Source organism: Mobula birostris, chromosome 31 (genome assembly GCF_030028105.1).
Source record: "Mobula birostris isolate sMobBir1 chromosome 31, sMobBir1.hap1, whole genome shotgun sequence".
In the NCBI taxonomy this organism is placed as follows: domain Eukaryota; kingdom Metazoa; phylum Chordata; class Chondrichthyes; order Myliobatiformes; family Myliobatidae; genus Mobula; species Mobula birostris.
In genome coordinates, this window is record NC_092400.1 from 15,027,722 (window position 1) to 15,047,820 (window position 20,099).

The window sequence follows — 20,099 nt, forward strand, 5'->3', positions numbered from 1 at the left end:
TCAAGTACAGTTTGAGACTTCCTGCATCTTCCTGCGCTGGAACATGATTATCCAAATTGAAGAGGGGGTAATTTAACTCCATTACTGCCTGTTTACCTAATCAGTGCTTAGAAACTCGCTTGACTATTTGCACTACTATCTCATTCTCACTCTTTCGAAGCCTGTAGAAAAATAATGAAGCAATGTGATTGCCCCTGTTTTGTTTGTTGTTTCCTTCATTTGCCCATAATGCCCCAATACAAAATATTCATAAACTAATTTTGCTAAATCCTTCTTTAATCCCCTAACGAGAAGTGATTTAGCATAAGAATGGAATCAGCTACTGGAAAAAGTTTAGAAGTAATGACATATATTTATGAAGGATATAAACACATTTTCACAAAGGAACAGGTTTAGACTGCCAAACTGCTAATGGACTTGGGGAGGACAACAAAGCAAGGGAATTTTGAATGATGTGGAAGAACATAAGGACTGTATGTGCACATATCCTTAAAGGTCAATAAGGTGATCAAGAAGTTGTGCTCATTTGCTTTTCTCTGTTAGTTGAAGCAAAATCAGGAAGGATACATCCGAACTACATAAAACATAGTTTGTCCAGAAGAAGGGTCTCAGTCTGATTGTTTCTTCACTTCTGTGGATGCTGACTGACCTGTTGACTTCTTCCAGCTTTTTGTGTGTGGACTTCCAGCATCTGCAGAATTTCTCATGTTTATAGTTGGTCCACTGCTTGTGTTGTGGTCATACTGGAGAAGTTTCAGAAGATATTTACAAAGATTTTGTCAGAGCTAGAAACTGTAGCTATCGGGAAAGATTAGATAAGCAAGTTTCAAAAAAATTGGAATGGATGAAGCTGAAAGGAGACTTACTGATGTGTACAAAATCATGAAGGGTTCAGACTGAGTAAATACACAGGACATATTTCCTTTAGCAATCAAAAACGGGAAGCAATTTAAGGTTATTGGAGGAAGAATTAGAAGAGAAGGTTGCAAGACTTTTTACAGCTAGAGATGGATAGCGCTCTGGAACTCAGCACTATAAAAAGTTGTGGAGGCAGAAACTCTCCTAAACAATATCAGACTTCATTGTCCCTGACTTAAATGATGTGAAATTTGTTGGTTTTTAGCAGCTGTGGAGTGCAAAGACATAAAGTTGCTATAAATGACAATAATACAAAAATGAATGAATGAGAATGTAGTGTTCATGGACGTGTCAGAAAAATGATGGCAGAAAGAAAGAAGCTGTTTCTGAATTGCAGCTCTTCTGACTGTGTATCACCTCCTCAATGGTAGTAGCAAGAAATGGGCATGTCCTGGATGGCAAGGGTCCTTTGTGATTAATCGTTCTTCTTGAGATACTTTCTTTTGAAGATGTCCTCGATGGTGGGAAGGGTTGTGTCCTTGATGGAGCTGGCTGAATTCCCAACCCTCTTCAGCCTTTTGCGATCCTGTGCATTTGAACCAGTCAGGGGTGCTACCAGTTCAGAATGCTCTCCCACACAAAGGGAGCTTTTTCTGTTTGGCTGCCGGTGACTAGTGATGTTCCACAGGGGTCTATGTTGGGACTGGCTCTTTTTGCGTTCTATGTCAATGCATTGTTGGCTTTGTTGCAAAGCTTGCAGACGATATGAAGATGGGTGGAGGGGCAGGCAGTTTTGAGGAACAGAAAGGCTACAGAAGGACTTAGATTAGGAGAATGGCTAAAGAAATGGCAGATGGAATACCGTGTCGGGAAGTGTATGGTCATGCACTTTGGTAGAAGAAATTAAAGGGTCGACTATTTTCGAAATGGAGAGAAAATGCAGAAATCTGAGGTGCAAAGGGACTTGGGAGTCCTTGTGCAGGATTCCCTGAAGTTTAATTTTCAGGTTGAATCTGTGGTGAAGAAGGCCACTGGAGAAGGTTCAATGGAGGTCCACGAAAATGGTTCCAGGATTGAATGACTTGTTATATGAAGAGCATTTGAGGACTCAGGGCCCTTGTTCACTGGAATTCAGAAGAATGAGGGGTGACCTCATTGAAACGTATCAGGTGGTGAAAGGCTTTGATAGAGTGGATGTAGAGGATGGCTTCCTACGGTGTGAGAGTCTAAGAGCAGAGGACACAGCCTCACAATAAAGGGGCGTCCTTTTAGAACGAAGATGAGGGGAAATTTCTTTCGTCAGAGTGTGGTGAATCTGTAGAATTCTTTGCCACAAGCAGCTGTGGAGGTGAAGTCCTTATGTATGACAGGAAGGAAGATAGATTCTTGATTGGCCAGGGCATGAAGGGATACGGGGAGAAGGCAGGAGATTGGGGCTGAGAGGAAAATTGGATCAGCCATGATGAAATGGCGGAGCAGACTCAATGGGTCAAGTGGCCTAATTCTGCTCCTATGTCTTATGGTCTAGCATACATCTATAGAAACTTAGAAGAGCTGCTCGCACACCTCCTTCATGATTTCATCAATGTGTTAGGTGCAGAGTAGATCCTCTGAGATGTGGACGCCCAGGAATCTGAAACTGCTCACCGTCTCGAAGAGACCCATGACCTCCAGGGCTGTGGATCTCATGCTAGAAGATGTATTTGGATTTCATCCTCTTCTTCTTGACCATCTCATCTGTCATGAACCCAGAAAATTCTCTATCTTAACCAAAGGCCTTGTAACCCGAAATGCTGATTTGCCATTCCTGCTACACTCTAAATAGAATTGCGTGGAAAATCAGAAAAAACCTTATAATGTACGGTCACAGGTCCTTAAAGAGCAAAAAGGCTGTTGAGAAGGTATATGGTTGCCAGAGGATCACAGCTTTTATTTTGTTAAAGTTTATGTCTTTCAATGCAGCTAAACTTGTTTAATTTCCTATTTTTTTTTGCTTGTCCTACACCAGTGATTTCTTAAGTTGTCTTTGTATTAATTTTGGGAAGTATAACAGTTTAAAAAGGGAAAATTATGTGTTTAATGCCAATTGGGAAAAGGAAAGAACTAACTTAAGCTTTTAGAAATAATTATTTCTGAACACTTCAGAATGGTTTTCCAAAGAGGACAATGTAAGTTTAGTAACACAATCGCTGGGTCAAAAAATAATTAAAGTCTAAAGAGACTTTATTCATTTTATATTTCCTTTATGTAGATTAGTGCTTAAATTACTTAACTGTAGCTGGATTAAGGTTGGTAAAGATTTTTAAAGAAAAATTAAATCCATTATCTCCTGTTAGACATTTGTATTTCTTAATTAGCTTATTTATCTTGTATTTCCAGTTGCTTTGCATTTTCATTTATAGTGTTGGAAATAAGCACCCAAGGGCCGGCCTGTGGCGCAACGACGTTGGCGCTGGACCCGGGAGCGGAGGTTCCCGGGTTTGAAACTAGTCGGGTCCACTCCCGAGTATGCTTTCCATCCATGCCGGATTGAGTGTCGAGATCGCAACTCGACCTCGTAAAGTAAAGGGAAAATACTGCAGAAATGTCTGTGTGAAGAGTGGCGTGACACACAGTCTGTCTTTCTCGCTCCGCGCCTTGTAAAAAGCCATGAAAAAGACATCATCACGGGTGTACGCACGGACACGCACACGCACAGACTTGCACACACGCAGGCACACGCAAAAACAAAAGGAAATAAGCATCCAGTTTCTGGCCACAGGTACTGTATCATATACCTCCAAAACTCTCAGTGGGGCACTTAGCTTGGAAAAATAATGCGAAGGCTAGAAATTTTAAATAGTGTCATCATTTTGATCTATTCAGTTGATCTATAAAAATGTGAATAATATAATTTGGGGTTTAAATTGATGCAATTAATACATATTTATATAAATATAACTGTTGCATTTTAATATAGCTCTCTTTAGCTGTAGTAGGTAATTTTTTTTTAAGATTAGATTATATTCAACTTTATTGTCATTGTGCTGAGTACAGATACAAAGCCAATGAAATGCAGTTAGCATCTAACCAGAAATGCAAAGAATAATTTTGATGCATATTATACAAATTTTACTTGATTTCAGCATGAAGTACTTCAAGACACATAATACACTCAGTGGCCATTTTATTAGATATCTCATGAACCTAATAAAGAAGTCCCTGAATGTATGCTTATGGTCAGAATCAGAACCAAGTGTATTATCACTGGCATATGATGTGAAATTTGTTAACTTGGTAGCAGCAGTTCAGTGCAATACATAATCTAGAAGAGAAAAAAAATAAACAAGTAAGTCAATTACAGTATATGTGTATTGAATAGATTTTAAAAAGTGCAAAAACCAGAAATACTGTATATTAAAAAAGTGAGGTTGTGTCCAAGGATTCAATGTCCATTTAGAAATCGGATGGCAGAGGGGAAGAAGCTGTTCCTGAATCGCTGAGTGTGTGCCTTCAGGCTTCTGTACCTCCTACCTGATGGTAACAGTGAGAAAAGGGCATGCCCTGGGTGCTGGAGGTCCTTAATAATGGACGCTGCCTTTCTGAGATACCGCTCCCTAAAGATGTCCTGGATACTTTGTATGCCATTACCCAAGATGGAGCTGACTAGATTTACAACCTTCGGCAGCTTCTTTCGGTCCTGTCCGTACCAGACAGGGATGCAGCCTGTCAGAATGCTCTCCACGGTACAACTATAGAAGTTTTTGAGTGTATTTGTTGACATGCCAAATCTCTTCAAACTCCTAGTAAGGTATAGCTGCTCTCTTGCCTTCTTTATAACTACATCAATATGTTGGGACCAGGTTAGATCCTCAGAGATCTTGACACCCAGGAACTTGAAACTGCTCACTCTCTCCACTTCTGATCCCTCTGAGGATTGGTATGTGTTCCTTCATCTTACACTTCCTGAAATCCACAATCAGCTCTTTCATCTTACTGACGTTGAGTGCCAGGATGTTGTTGTGGCACCACTCAACTAGTTGGCATATCTCACTCCTGTATGCCGTCTTGTCACCACCTGAGATTCTATCAACAATGGTTGTATCGTCAATAAATTTATAGATGGTATTTGAGCTATGCTTAGCCACACAGTCATGTGTATATAGAGAGTAGAACAGTGGGCTGAGCACACACCCCTGAGCTGCGCCACTGTTGATCGTCAGCAAGGAGGATATGTTATCACAAATCACTGCAGATTGTGGTCTTCCAGTTAGGAAGTCAAGGATCCAATTGCAGCTGGAGGTACAGAGTCTCAGGTTCTGCAACTTCTCAATCACGATTATGGGAATGTCTTCTACTGCTGAAGCCCGGCCCCTTCAAGATTTGATGTGGTCTGCACATCACTGTTGGAACATGTGGTTTTTTGAATTACTGTTGCCTTCCTGTCAGCTTGAAGCAATCTGGCCATTCTCCTCTGACCTCTCTCATTAACAAAGGTTTTTTGCCCACAAAACAACCGTGCACTGGATGTTTATAGTTTTACCCTGTCTAGCACCAACAATTATACCACGGCCAAAGTCACTTAGACCACATTCCTTCCTCATTCTGAACAACAACTGACCCTCTTGACCATTTCTGCATGCTTTTATGAATTGAGTTGTTGCCACACAATTGGCTGATTAGATATTTGCGTTAATGAGCAGGTGTTGATAATGTGCTCGCTGAGTGTATACTGTATCTTCATCTTGAACTGAATGTGAAACTATAGATTATTTTTGTCTCCAACTCTGGAGTAGCCAGTACAGAGCTGATCATAAAAAAAAGCACTGAGTTTTGAGATTAAGGCTAAACCACTTTTCATGATTGTCCTTCTGCCTCTTTAATGCTCAAAGCAAAACTAAATTAAGGTGGGGGGGGGTGCGCAGAAGTAATTAGAATTGAAAAGGTAGATCGGATGGGATATAACTGGTTTGCAAGGGATCAAGGTATATGGTACTTTCCCCCATAGCATTGCGAGTCATTATTGCAGCCTCTTGCTGCATGTGTTAGAAATTTTTGAACTGATAATTTTGGTGGATAAAAATTCTAGAGTAGCATACTCTTCCTAGCTCAAGATTATGTCATGGCATCCCAGGCGGAGACAGAAAGAATAAAAATTCAGCGGGGGAAATTATCAATGTTTGTCACACTTCCCTTAAACTTGTATTGCAAACGAAAATCTTTGTGTGTGGCTGACACCGATCATAGTTTGCTCTTATACGCAACTGTTTGTAATTCAGATAACTTTGAGTGACATTTGGAAAGGGAGCTTGCACAATATTAGTAAGTGTTGTAAAAATTTGGCCCAAGATTCTCATCAAAATCGGCATCTTTGTGTTTCACTTCTCCATTTCCTAGTCTGAGTCATTGCAAAGCAAACACTCCTGCAGATAGGTCACCTGTCAAATGTGACCGCATGCAACACACAGCAGTGCTGGGTGAGCTCAGCAGGCCGGGCAACATCTATGGAAAGAGATAGGCAGTCATTGTTTATGTCCGTAGCTTTCCTCTGGACCTAATGTTGACTTTAGGAGGAGGAAACCTGAGGTCCATGATCTAGTCCTCCTTGGGGAATCAGAGGTGGAGAGGGTCAGCAACTTTAAATTGCTCAGTGTTATCATTTCAGAGGACTGTCCTGGGTCCACAGGTAAATTCAATTACAAAGAAAGCATGGCAGTGCCTCTACTATTTTCTTTAGAAGTTTGTGAAGATTGGCTTGTCATCGAAGACTTTGACACATTTCTATAGTTGTGTGGTGGAGAGTACGTCGACTGGTTGCATCACGGCCTGGTATGGAAATACCAATACCCTTGAAGAGCGAAACCTACAAGAGGCCTGGATTTGGCCCAGTCCATCACAGGTAAAGCCCTCCCCACTACTGAACTCACCTACATGGAGCGCTGTCGCAGGAAAGCAGCACCTGTCATCAGGAACCCCCACCATCCAGGCCATGCTCTCGTCTCCCAGCTGCCATCAAGGAGGGGTACAGGGGCCTCAGGACTCTCAACACCAGATTTAGGAGCAGTTCTTCTCCCTCAACCACCAGGCTCTTGAAACAGAGGAGATCACTCCACTTGCTCCAATGCTGAAATGTTCCCACAACCATGGATTCACTTTCAAGGACATTTCATCTCGTGTCATCTGTCGAATTTTTTTGTATTTGCATAGTCTGTTATCTTTTGTACACTGGTTGATTGTCTGTGCTGCTGGATCTGGTCTTTCATTGATTCCATTGTGTTTCTTGTACTTATTGCAAGAAAATGAATTTCAGGGTAGTAAATGATGATGTGTATGTACTTTGATAATATGCTTACATTGACCTTTGATAGATCTGTATTTTAACTTGCCATGTAACTGTACCTGACTTCAACCTGTTCTACCGTGAATATGCAGCATGACCAATGTTGTGTGCAGGTCAACAATGGTGTTATAACTTAAGTTGGGAACAGGTGTATTTTATTGATTCACACAGTCCAATTGTCCAGCAACTTGTATCTAAGTTCACTGTAGCTTTGGAGAGCTTGGTTTAGTGGTGGCATACTTCAAAGTTCAAAGTACATTTATTACCAAAGTATTGTTATAAGGATCACCCCTTGGTAACATCGATCAGAGTGACACAGACAGAGCCTGTACTTAACAAGTCCTTTCGACTTGCAAAATTCCCTGAGTTCTTCATCCTGGATTAGTAATCACTAACTACCCAGCCCCAGACCTCTGCACCTCACGCACATGGTCCAACTTGAGTTTCTCGCTGACTTACCGAAGAGATTTATCCTCGAGTCCTTACCCACGGACGCCAATTCTGTAATAACCGTCATCCCTTAGTAATGATGATCAGAGAGGCATAGAGAGAACCTGTACTTCCCAAAAGTAATCTTTATCTCATCTAAGTAGCACGTGGGTTCACAAATAGTGCAACCAATAAAAGTAAGCAGATAACATTCAGAGCAGAAGTTTACGTAATTGAGTACACAGCAATGAAGCCTGTGATCGCTGCAGCCAATTCAGGAGCCCGTTTATTGCAGCCCATGTCCTGAGTTCAGTGCAGAGACGACTAAATCCCTCAGAGCAGCGAGCTGAACTGGCCCGACCCTTGCCTCTGGTCCTGACACCCTGAATTTTTCTGGCCCTGAGTTTAAATCGATCAAACCTTGGGTCCTTCCTCAGTCTCGGGCCCAGGCCCCATCACCTCGACCCTGCATCGCCTCCGCTCTCCTCGCCTCCGCTCTCCTCGCCTCGCTTCTGGCACGTTGAAATGCTTCCAAGTCTGCTCCAGGAAAGGCCAAACATTGGCTCATTCCCTACTCTCGTGCCCAGGCCAAGCCGCCTTGATTTGGCCCGTACACACCACGTCACAAATCATCCTGCACGTTTGAGACCTCAGTTCACACCCTAAAAATGCCAGGGAAGTTGCACACTATTGATTGCAGTGATTGCATCCGAGGAAAAAGTGTGATTAATACAAACAGGAACTTTTTGTTTTGTTTGCTACCCACAAGTCGTCGCTGCGCCTCACCAGTGTCGCCTGAAGCTGATACTTGCTTCTGGTGTAGAGTTGCACGTTGCAAGTCAGCAGCAGAATGTTTTCAAGTAGATGAGGCTGGCACTAGGATGTGTAGTCCTGTATTACTGAAGTCATTAAGGTTTTGTTAAAATGTGAAACCACCTGTCCGACTACTCAGGCAAGTTTGGCATTGTTTGAAGTAGAGCAGGAGCAGACTCCCACTATATACAGTAAATCTCAATTAAAACAATTGATCATGTTTTGTACATTGAACCCTTTGCACAAATTGATTACAATGTTTGCATAACTAATGCTGACAACATTGCAGGAGAAATGTATTGATTACAAAACTCAATGGAATCTAATAAAGCTGTGAAAGGAATTAAATAGTTTTTTTCTCAGTGGTGTTAATATTTTGAATACAATTTTGATGAACTACTTTTCATTTCATTCCAGGTTATCTTCCAAACTGTATTCAAGCAGTTGAAGCCATGTTAGCCACGGCTAGTATTGGTGCCATTTGGAGTTCAACGGCCCCCGACTTTGGTGTAAATGTAAGTATTTTGACCATCGTGTGAAATATGAGTAATTAGCTACAAATATCTGTTTGCTGACTTCAATGCCTTTTCATTTTTTTCCACGTGTTGTCCAATGGGGCTTGTTTTAAACTCTACACCTAAAGGAGAGGGAATGACTCATTTTCTTTCCACACTGCTCGGTTTAGTACAACTTGTATTTTGTTCAGACTACAAAAGAGGAAGAATTGTCCCTGGATTGACATCCTCCCTTTTTCTTTTGCTGTTCTTTCTCAAACACCTTTTCTCTGGTCTTCTGAAAATGTTAACGTCTAGGAAATGATGCTCTGGTAGTCTGATCTTCCATATGTCAACTTGGGCTGCAGGTATTAATGGGATAATTAAGAGGCAAGATCATGTCAGCTGAGCTACTTCTGTACTTCATTGAACAGCTGCATGCTGTGTATCTTCAACTTGAGCTCACTAGCTGGTGGTTTGAAGGAAGAACTTTGACCTTTGTGAACCTGCAGTAATAGTACATAAAGAATTTTATCAACACCTGATGTTTTGAGGGCTAAAATGTGCTAGTTTTGCATGGGTTGGGATGGAAGGTGATGATGAGTCTTTGTCACACCCATTCCATTCTACTCTGAGACATTTGAGTTTGAGTGGCTGAGGAATGGGAAGAGGTGTCACCACTGTCTTAACAGAGGTGAATATAAAATTCACACATGGCAATGAAATTTCTAATTAGAATTAATGCATTTGCTAATGTGGGATACAGCATTATTACATGGTGCTCTGATGTAAGTAGCTGCAGTAATTTGCACAGAGGACCCAACCTTTGTGGGATTGTTAGCTCTGGAAACCACTGTCTTTTTTTAACAATTTTTTAAAATAAGATTTTTACTTCTTAACATACTCGTGTATTTTTCACACACTGGCAGAAAGCGGTATAGCAGCTAAACTAATGATTTGTCACCTTTCTGATTTTTCATTGGTCAAGTATTAGCACATTACCCACACAATGTAATTATTTTAATTATGTAGCCTATTAATTAATTCATCACTTTCTAAGGAGTTTTCTTTATCTTGTTTATAAAAGTAATAGATTTTTCAGAAACACCATCTTTATTCCTTTGTCTTACACCCCTTGGCATTAATTCCCCTCTAGCATTGTTTCTCAGCTCTTTATTTAGTTTGCTTAGTATTTGTATGTTGTTTGTACTCTAACATTAACTGAAACCTTGGAATGAAGACTGCTCACCATTTTTGACTTTTGGAAGAACCCTAAAGTCAGAAATTAAGCAAGGATCCAACATTAGTTTTTGGTACTTTGCTTCATTTTTGAAATATTTGTAAATGGGACCATGCTTTTGCTGCCCAGTCCAGAAGGTATTTATTTGCAGTAAACGTTTCTTTCAAATTTACGAAGACAACGTGGGAGGTAGGAGCACATTTTAATAACTATATGGTGGACATGCTCCAGCCTATTGCTTGTGTCCTGAAATATTTCTATAATGAGAACAGTTAAAATTGCCTTTACTCCAGAATCATTTCCATACCCTTCAAATTATCATTGCATATTTTGCAGAAATATCGCTTCTAAATCTCATGAACGTGAATATATTGCTTCAGTTCCTTGTAGTTAGTAAGTGGGGACTTTGCTTCTTGTAATTCTGCCAAGTACGTTGGCTGTGGAAATAAGATTATAATAAAGTGTTCAGTAATTAATTAATTTTCCTCTTAAAATCTCCCGGTTTACACTTATGTGCAGAAAAGGATAAGGAAGAGACTTTGACTTGGATTTTCAAGGGGAGAGGAGAAGATGGAAAAAAACAACTGGCCAGTGACTCACTCGCATTTAAGTCCTGTGCATGGCTGGTGTGTGATGGCTTGAGTTATGAATGCTAGATTTTTGTTTTCAAAATAGCAGGATTATGAATGAACTAATGATCTGTTGAGAAGAAAGCAAACAGTTGGAAGTATTAAAATTGAGGCACTGCTGAAGTTGGAGCCAATCTAGGGTAGTAAGCTGAAGAATGATAGATGACTGGGACTTGGTATGATTTGCATTAAGAGCAGCGTAAGTTGGGATGATTCCAAATTACTGGCGGACGAAGAATGAAAAACTGGCCAGGAGAGCTTTGGGATTGCCAGGAGGTAGCAAAGAAAAGAATGTTGACCAATTAATGATTATAGGAGGTCATTACCTCAGAATGAAGAAGGACCATAAAGGACTTTAAAATTAGCCTGTTTTTAGAAAATAGAAGTTGGTCTTGATGTTATGCAGGACATTGCTGTCTAAAATATGGGGCGTAGTTTAACTCTGATATCTGTCTTCTCCAGATAGCCATGAAATACAGAAAAATCACGGGAGTCTTTGAACGAAAAGACATCAAGCCCCTCCCCACACGAAAAGGAAACAAATAAAACTCGCAAACCAAAAAACTCTGCCCCCTCCCTCGTACAAAACAATACTAACAGATCGTCCACCTGGAAAATGAAACTCCAAACGCCCCAATCCCCTCCCTCGCAAAAAAAGAACAGCGACAACAGCACCAAACCCCCAATCCCCTCTGTCATACACAAAAACTAAGAGATTGGTCACACAGAATAAACAACAAGAACGTCAGACCTCAAATCCCCAAGCCCTCCCTCTCACAAAAACCAACACATCACCCATGCAGAACTCCAACCCACCAATTGGCAACAGGAAAGAAAACACAGAAAACTGAAAGAGAGTTCAGTTTATTGTCATTCAACCATACCCATGTATCCTGCCAAATGAAACAACATTTCTCTGGGCCAAGGTGCACAACACTGTACATGTATCTCTCTATCTCTCTCTGTGTCTCTCTATCGCTCCATCTCTCTCCTCGCTCTCACACCCTCTCACTCACACAGAAGAATAAGTAATATTACTGCAAATAAATTAACAAATAATAAGGTGCATTTATGCACAAGTTTAAAAAATAAGCAGTATAATGTTACTGGCGCTTCATACATTGAGTCCTGGGTAGTGGCAGGGCGTTCAGTGCTCTTATAGCCTGGGGGAAGAAGCTGCTTCCCATCCTAACAGTTCTTGTCCTAATGCTGTAGTACCTCCTGTCTGATGGTAGGTGGTCAAAGAGATTGTTGGTTGGATGGGACGGACAATTGACAATGCTAATCCTGCGTTGAGCTCTGGATAAGTATCTCCGATGGGTGGAAGAGAGACACTGGTGATCCACTGGTCCCCACAGCATGCTGCCCACTTATTCCCCTTTGATTAAGGGGTTTTTGTCGTATCTTCTGATGTTGTTGGGCAACATTTCTTTTTCTGTTTGACAAAACTACAGTGAAAGGTTTAGTAGGTCAATGTTGCATGACAAATGGAAAACATTGTTGTTACCTTGATGTATTGTGACGACGTTCTATTTACAGTGAATCGCAATTTAGCATACACCTGTAAAATGGCTAAGCAAATTGGGCTGCAAACACTAGGTAACCTTTTTCTTTCCAGGAGTACATTTGACATATTAACCTTTTGTACGCTTACCATGGTGTTGAGTTTCAGGGGAAATCGAAGCGATAGTGAAAGGGAAATTGGAGCAATGGTAACTGTGGGATATCAAGCAGAGCATTTATTTTAATGCCTGTATTGCAAGGAGATGAATTGTTATTTTTAAAATTCAACCATCGTGTCTCACTGAGCAAAATGTATACTGATGGGCAACAAAATATTCAATTACCCAAACTGAAACTTCATTTTACAAATATTTGACTGCCTGTTCTTTATTGAAGGAGTATTGTTTGCCGTGACTGTGTGTGTGTGGGCTTTACCGTTCATTCTCAAGAGGTGGCAGTATAAAATAAAGGAACTGGTCTATGTTATATTTGTTTATATTTAGAAATACGACATGATAACAGGCCTTACCAGCCCAACAATTTTCTTTGTGATGAAATGTGAGATGGGTTCTTGTTATCTATAAACAGCATGCAGTGGACAGAGCTAAGCCATCTCCCTCTGCCTTAAAAATATTTAAAAAATCCATCATCCTTTTGAAGAAGAGAGTTCCAAAGACTTGTTGTGGGGATCAGTGATGTTGAAGCATGGGGGTGCTGAGAAAAAGGCTGAAGCATTCGCAACAAGATTCAGCCAAAAATGCTGAGTGGATGAACCATCTCTTCTGCTATTTGATATCCCCCCCCCCCCCATAATAGATAAAAGTCCTGAGCCATTCTCTTTCCTTCCATGTGATATCAAGAAATGACTGTGGGCCCAGACAACATCCCAGCTGCAGTAATGCAGACCTGCACTCCAGAAATGGCTCTACTACTGTACTACTCTCATGTGCAGATATAACACCATCCATCCAACAGTGTAGAAATCGCATAGTTATGTCCTATTCATGAGAGACAAACCCAATCTAGTTTGTTAACAGTTCGTTTACTCTCAACCATCAGCAAAATAATGTGGGGAAAAGGTGAAATTGTCAGATTTGTATTATATACGTATATTTTTTTTGTACGGCTGTTTGTTTCCTTGCTATTATAAATGTGCTATATGTGCCTTGTGCTGTGTATGACTGTAGGTTCTGTGTTTTGCACCTTGGCCCTGGAGGAACACTGTTTTGTTTGGCTGTATTCGTGGGTATTCGTGTGTGTTTGAATGACGATTAAACTGGAACTTGATTTTTTTGCAGGAAAAAAATTATGAATCATGGGAGAGTGCTGAGCTTGGATACACAGAGAACTATCAGGGTTTGCATTTGCAGGATGTGAAAGACGCCAGTATTAGGAAAGCTAACAGAATTTTATTGCTTATAGCTAGAGGGAGGTTATCCTTGAGTTATATTTGGCATGCGTGAGACAGTATTGAAAGAGAGATTTGATTGAATCTTACAAGATCTATGGAGTGTTGTCAGACAGCAGTGAAAAGGTTGTTTCCTCTTCTGGGAGAAAATAGAATTTTGAGTCACTGTTCAAAAATAAAAGACATAGATCACAAAATATTTTCTCTCTGAGGGTTATTGAGTTGTAGAACACTACAGCACAGAAAGACGTTCTTTGTCCTATTTGGTCCATGCTAGACTGCTATTCTGCCTAGTCCCATTGACCCACACCTGGACCATAGCCCTCCTTGCCAAACTTATCCAAACTTCTCCTAAAGGTTGCATCCTGCATCCAACACTTCTGCTGGCATACTCTCCACACTCTCACCACTCTCAGGTTCCTCTTAAATATCTCACCTTTCACCCTCAACTAGAAGCTCTAGTTCTAGTCTGACTCAACCTTAGTGGAAAAAGTCTGCTTGCGTTTACTCTATTGATACCCTCATAATTTTATATACCTCTATTCCCTGGAGCGTAGGAGAATGAGGGGGTCCAAACCTCTTTAACCTTACCCTATGAACTCAGGTCGTCAAGTCCTGGCAATATACTAGTAACTGTTCACTGTAATCTTTCCTGGAACTCTCTTCCTCAAAGGGCGGAGGATGCAGAATCTTTGAATACCTTGTAGTAGCAATTAGCTAGCAAAGGGGGAATGATTATGACAGTTATCTCAATGTTGAAATCTACAACTTCAGCAACTTTACTTCTCAGTCTGTAAGTCATCCATCTGTCACTGTAACTCAGCATTTACACCCCCCCCCCCCCCCCCACCACCATCTGCCACTTTTATTTTGCTCTCTCTCAGAGTGGAAGACATTTCCGGTCTGATCCTCTGGACTTGTCTTCCTGCTCTCCATTTTGTCTTTTGTCTGTGTTCTCAACCTTTAACTGCTCCCATTCATTCACCAAGTAGTTAACTTTGTTTAAAGCTTATCCTCATGGTCACCCTGGTTTTACCCTATCAGAAATATACCCCCCCCCACCCCACCATCCACCCTCCTTGCAGCTTTACAAGCTTCTATTAATTCCTTCTTTTTAGTTGTGATGACTTTTGACCTTCCACAGATGAGGCCTGATTTGCTGAATCTTTACAGCATTTTCTGTGTTTGATTATGACAATGAGACGAGAATGCAGTTGAAGTTACATTCAGATCAACCAGGATCTTATTAAAAGGCAATGCAGGCCTGAAGACATGAATGCCCTAATCTTGTTCCTAATTTGGGTATTCTTGTAGCTGTAGTTTTACCTGCAAGTTGATAATTCTCAGCTTGAAAGGTTGTTTTTACTCCCTCTATTTTTTTTTCAAATATGATACTCTGGATATGGTTTTGAGTTCTTTCAATTTATGATCAGATGGTTTTTGCATACCTTTGGTTCATCATTGATTCTGAGAAATCTTTCTGGTTCATTATTTGACAATGGGTTAGCCGAGCTGTAGGACGCAGAATGGATTTGAGTTGCAAAACTGCAAGCTAGCGTCTAGGCCTGTCCATGCCAGTATCATTAATTAACTAATCACAGGCAATTATTTTCTAAATTCTGAGAGATCGGCTGATCATTCATTTTCATGAGAGGTCACCAGAGTTCACCAGGGTTATTGAAGTGACTGATGAAAATTGGAACAACTTGGCTATCCTGTGGGGTTTGCATTGTTAGTTTTTGATTAAACATCTAGATTGGACGCATTAATCGCTAACTTCGGTCGTGCTTCTGATGAGGATCAGGGTGAAATAATCTTAAATTTGCTAAACAGATAATTTAAATTACCAAGGTTCTGATGTAAACTCTGTCCATTTATACCCTTAATAAATGGTTATGGTTATCCCTAATTTTATTTTACGTTGCATAATTCCTAACTAATCAATAGTTTCTCAGACTTTTGATTACCTCCTAATTAATTGTCTTTAGAGCACTCATTGTTTTTATGATCTTTACTGAAGCTTTTTCCTGATGATTGGATTCTAGTGGTTTTGTCTTTGCTACCTGAACCAACTTGCTCATGTTCTGATGTATTAATTTTCCTATGTGTATCTTTAACTGAGATTAATAGACACACGGATGAAAGGAAACTGTAGTGTTACACAGGAGAGAAGTGTTAGATGGATAAAAGGTCAGCATAACACTGTGGGCGGAGGGCCTGAACTGTGCTGTATTTTTCTATGTTAATATTACCTTACTGTTCTTTGGTGAAGTAGTATATGTATTTGTTTCTGCTTTCTTTGCTTAATTGTGAATGTGGTGATATTTAGATATCGATCTCTTCAGGGACCCCTCACACCCTCTCCATGAACTGTTTGTTCTTCTGCCATCAGGCAAACGTTACAGGAGCATCAAAACTAAAACCACAAGGCTACTAAGCAGCTTCCTCCCACAGGCAGTCAGACTGCTAAATAGCTGCTCTACCTGACTCTGCTTTGGACACTTTGAACTTGCACTGGACACTTATAACTGATTTTAACTGACATGTGGCTGTTGTGTTTTACTATTTATTGTTACGTTTATTATTTAGTGTTGCATTTGTTATGTTATGATGGAACTGCCCCTGAGGAACGCTGTCTCATTCTGCCCTGCAGAGCTGATGTATGGTTAGAATGACAATAAAGGTTTTTGAATCTTTGAATCTTTTGAATAATTTTACTCTGGTGTTAAAACAATAACATTTGAAATTGCAACCCCAGTTCATATGCTGCACAGAACTAAAGTAAATCAGAATGAACATGATATACTTGGATATGGTGGCTCTTCATATAATGATTCCCATTATACCAGAATGAAAAAAAGATTTACTTATTCCTTCCCTCTTATGGTTGACTCATAAAGTCAATGTAGGAATGAGGGTTAGTATACTCTGCAAATTGTACACAACTCTTTATCACTGTTGGAATAAAGCAGACCTGGTTTTCCCTAAAAGTTTCTGTGAATTCTGTGAGCATTTTACCTTCAGAAACTAGTTATAGCATGTCTAATTTTGTATTTGCTACTTGCTTTTTATTGAGACCCACCCATGAAATTATGTTTATCTTCAACATTTGGGTGTTGGATATCAGGTAAACACTGTGATCTTAGTAAGATGTAATGCTGTTCATTTTCTTTCTTTTCTGCTAATTTAATGGCGGGGGAAGATATTTTGCCGAAAATCTGGGTATGTTTTCTGGTCTCTACATTTTTTTGTAATTTTATTTCATTGTAATACGAAAGGCAGATGGAGATGCTGGTAATCTTTGTGCAGATTAACATGCATGAATGCAGGTGGCCCCTGTTTTTCGAACTTTCGCTTTACCACAGCTCGCTGTTACGAAAGACCTACGTTAGTACCTGTTTTTGCTCAGCAAAGAGGATTTTCGCTTTTACGAAAAAAAGGCGTGTGTTTACCCACAGAAAGACTACCATGACCGTGAAGCCTTGTGTGGGCAGTTGTGTGCGCATGCCTGTACGTGCCGATTTTTCTCCAAATCGATTTTGGCTCGCTGTCTTCCTGAATTTGACAAGTGAAACTACACTTGTACATACATTATTTCTACTTTGTATAGGCTGTGTATTTATCATATCATTCCTGCTTTTACTATATGTCCGTGTTATTTTAGGATTTATGTGTTATTTGTTATGATTTGGTAGGTTATTTTTTGGGTCTGGGAACGCTCAAAAATTTTTCCCATATAAATTAATGGTAATTGCTTCTTTGCTTTATGACATTTCAGCTTACGAACAGTCTCATAGGAACGCTCTACCTTCAGATAGCGGGGGAAACCTGTATATCTGCACTGGCTATGCAGTTAATGTATATTTAAAACTTATTTATAATTTATAATTTCATCCTGTACATGATTTGTCAAATATTAAAGGAACCGCATTGTTATAAAGATTTACCATCGTCAATTTTTTTCCATAGGGGGTACTGGACAGGATCTCTCAAATCCAACCAAAACTGATATTTTCAGTTGAAGCAGTTATTTACAATGGCAAGGAGCACGATCACATGGAAAAGCTGCAGAATGTAGTGAAAGGTAAATTAACTTTCATTACTTGTTCCTAATCTGCTTATAATAGGCTTTGAGTAAAGAGTTCAGAATGGTCAATGTGTACTGGAGTACACCCCAGTTACCTAATTTACAGTGTGGTTTGTCCCCACTGGTCTGTTATTGTTTCTGTTGAACCGCTTCCAAAGGGCCTGTCTCAGCTCACATCATCAACAGATCCTTTCCTTGTCCTCCTACTTAAGGCTTACTGTAGTGTTTTGGTAACACCAGAAATTAATCGAAAGGAAAACGTGGAGACAGGAGATGACTTGTGTGCGTTTGTTTTTACGTTAAGTGAGACATGAGTATATGATATTTGATTCCAAGCAGCTGGATAACTGATCATTACAGAATGTCTCCCTGGTGCTTCCTGCTCCTTCTCCTCTCACTTCCCCTTTTCCCAACCATGATTCCCTTCTCCCTGCCCCCTTCCCACGATGCTGTACGCCATTCCCGTACTCTGTACCTATAACCGTAATGAGTTATTTAAACAAAGAATGCTTAATCAAACAAGATCCTTCGGCATCCGATAGTCTCGTGAGACCACGTCTGCACCCACGCCACCTCCTGGCCTTGGCACTGCTTCTCTGCCACCTGTCCCACGTCCCTCTAGCGTCTTTTCTGACAAGGGGGATCACTCTGCTTGGCAGGTGAGACTTGTGGCTGTGAAATGATCTCAGGTTCTGGAGTCTTCTCTGTGATGGTTGCAGGAGTTGACTCTGGGACTTCAGGAATTGGTTCGGACAGCTCTGGATGCATTGGCATCCCGAAAAGAACATGCCAAGCTTCACAGGACAATGTAGATCATAATGTGCTAGTGTCTGACGTCACCATTTCTTTTACCTTATGGAAAGCAACCTCACCCTGCTTTGTCTATTACCATTTCTTCCCGATTTGTAGTGATGAGTTCAAGGGGTGGAGCACAGTTGCCAGGTTTGGCAGGAAATTGAAATAGTAATCAACAAATCCTAAAAAGGATCGCAACTATGACATGTCTTTTGGCCTTGGGGCATCCACCACTGCTTAAATTTTCTCAGAACACCTGTGCAATCCTTGTGCGTCAATTATATGACCTCAGTAAGTGATGCTTGGTCTAAGGAATTCACATTTTTTGCCTCGTGCTCTGAGCCAATAATCTTCTAATCTTTTTTACATTGTCTTGAGATTTTAGAACTGTTCCTTGTCATCCTTACCGGTAATAATGATGTCATCCAGGTAACGATGAGTGCTGGGGCAGCTTTGCAGCACCTAGTCCATAGCTCTCTGTCAGAGTGCAGCTGTAGATACTATGTCAAAAATAAGCCTATTTTAGCGATAAAGCCCTTTGTGAGTGTTTATGGTGAGAAACACTTTGGACTCTTTTCCCATCTCCATCTGCAGGTTGGCCTCAGCTAAGTCCACTTTGCTGAAGTATTTCCCTCCAGACAGGTTTGCAGAGATGTCCTCTATCCTGGGCAAAGGGTTTTTTAAATCAACTTTCAGTACTGGGTTGATGGTGACTTTACAATCACCACAGATCCTGACAGATCCATTATTCTTGGCTGCTGGGACCACTGGCATTGCCCATGGGCTCCACTCAACCTTGGAAAGAATTCCTTTAGCCTCCATGTGATCTAGCTCACCAGCTGCTTTACCATGGATGGTATAAGGAACCAGGTGGGCTTTGTAAAACTTGGGTGTGGCCTTTTCATTCAATACTATCTTACCCTTGAGATATTTGAGTTTTCCAATGCCATCCTTGAACACTGCTGTGGCATTGTCCAGTTCCCTTCTTAATTCTCTTTCAGTTAACTCTGTTGCAGAGGACGTGGCAGGCAAATGGCAGATGGATCTCCCATCAAGCTGTAGTTGTCTCAGCCACTCATTTCCCCTCAATGGTGGGCCTCCTGTTTGTACCACATGCAAGCCCAATGTAACTTGTTGGGTGCTGTATTTCACTATTATGGTTGTAATAATGGACTGCGTTCATACAATGCAATCATCGATATGTGCCTATGCTGCTGTTGTTCATTTACAGTCAATCAAATGAACGCAGCAGCGTACACTGGATGAATTCCTCCGACGATAACTATTAGGAACTAATACACAGTTTTATGGTACTGTAGTAGTATTGATAGTGTTCTAACTTGCTCTGTATTTCATTTAACTACATAATTTGTTTCATGGAAATAGATTAAAAAGGCATAAAAATGATAAACTACTGTTTAACTTTTTTTTAATGCCTTTTTAACTATTCCATGAAACTTTTGCTAATTGGAACAGCTGCATAAATGAGCCAAATGCATTGGTCCCAATGTGTCCCAATTAACC

General features: G+C 40.5%; 1 protein-coding gene across 1 annotated transcript in view; it reads left to right on the top strand.

Moving 5' to 3' along the window:
- Positions 1-20,099, top strand: part of aacs (acetoacetyl-CoA synthetase) — a 145,569-nt gene that overhangs the window by 46,549 nt on the left and 78,921 nt on the right. The window contains exons 5-6 of the mRNA XM_072247997.1: positions 8,837-8,934; positions 17,663-17,777. Coding sequence (XP_072104098.1) covers positions 8,837-8,934; positions 17,663-17,777 — 213 coding nt within the window. The remainder of the gene's footprint in view (positions 1-8,836; positions 8,935-17,662; positions 17,778-20,099) is intronic.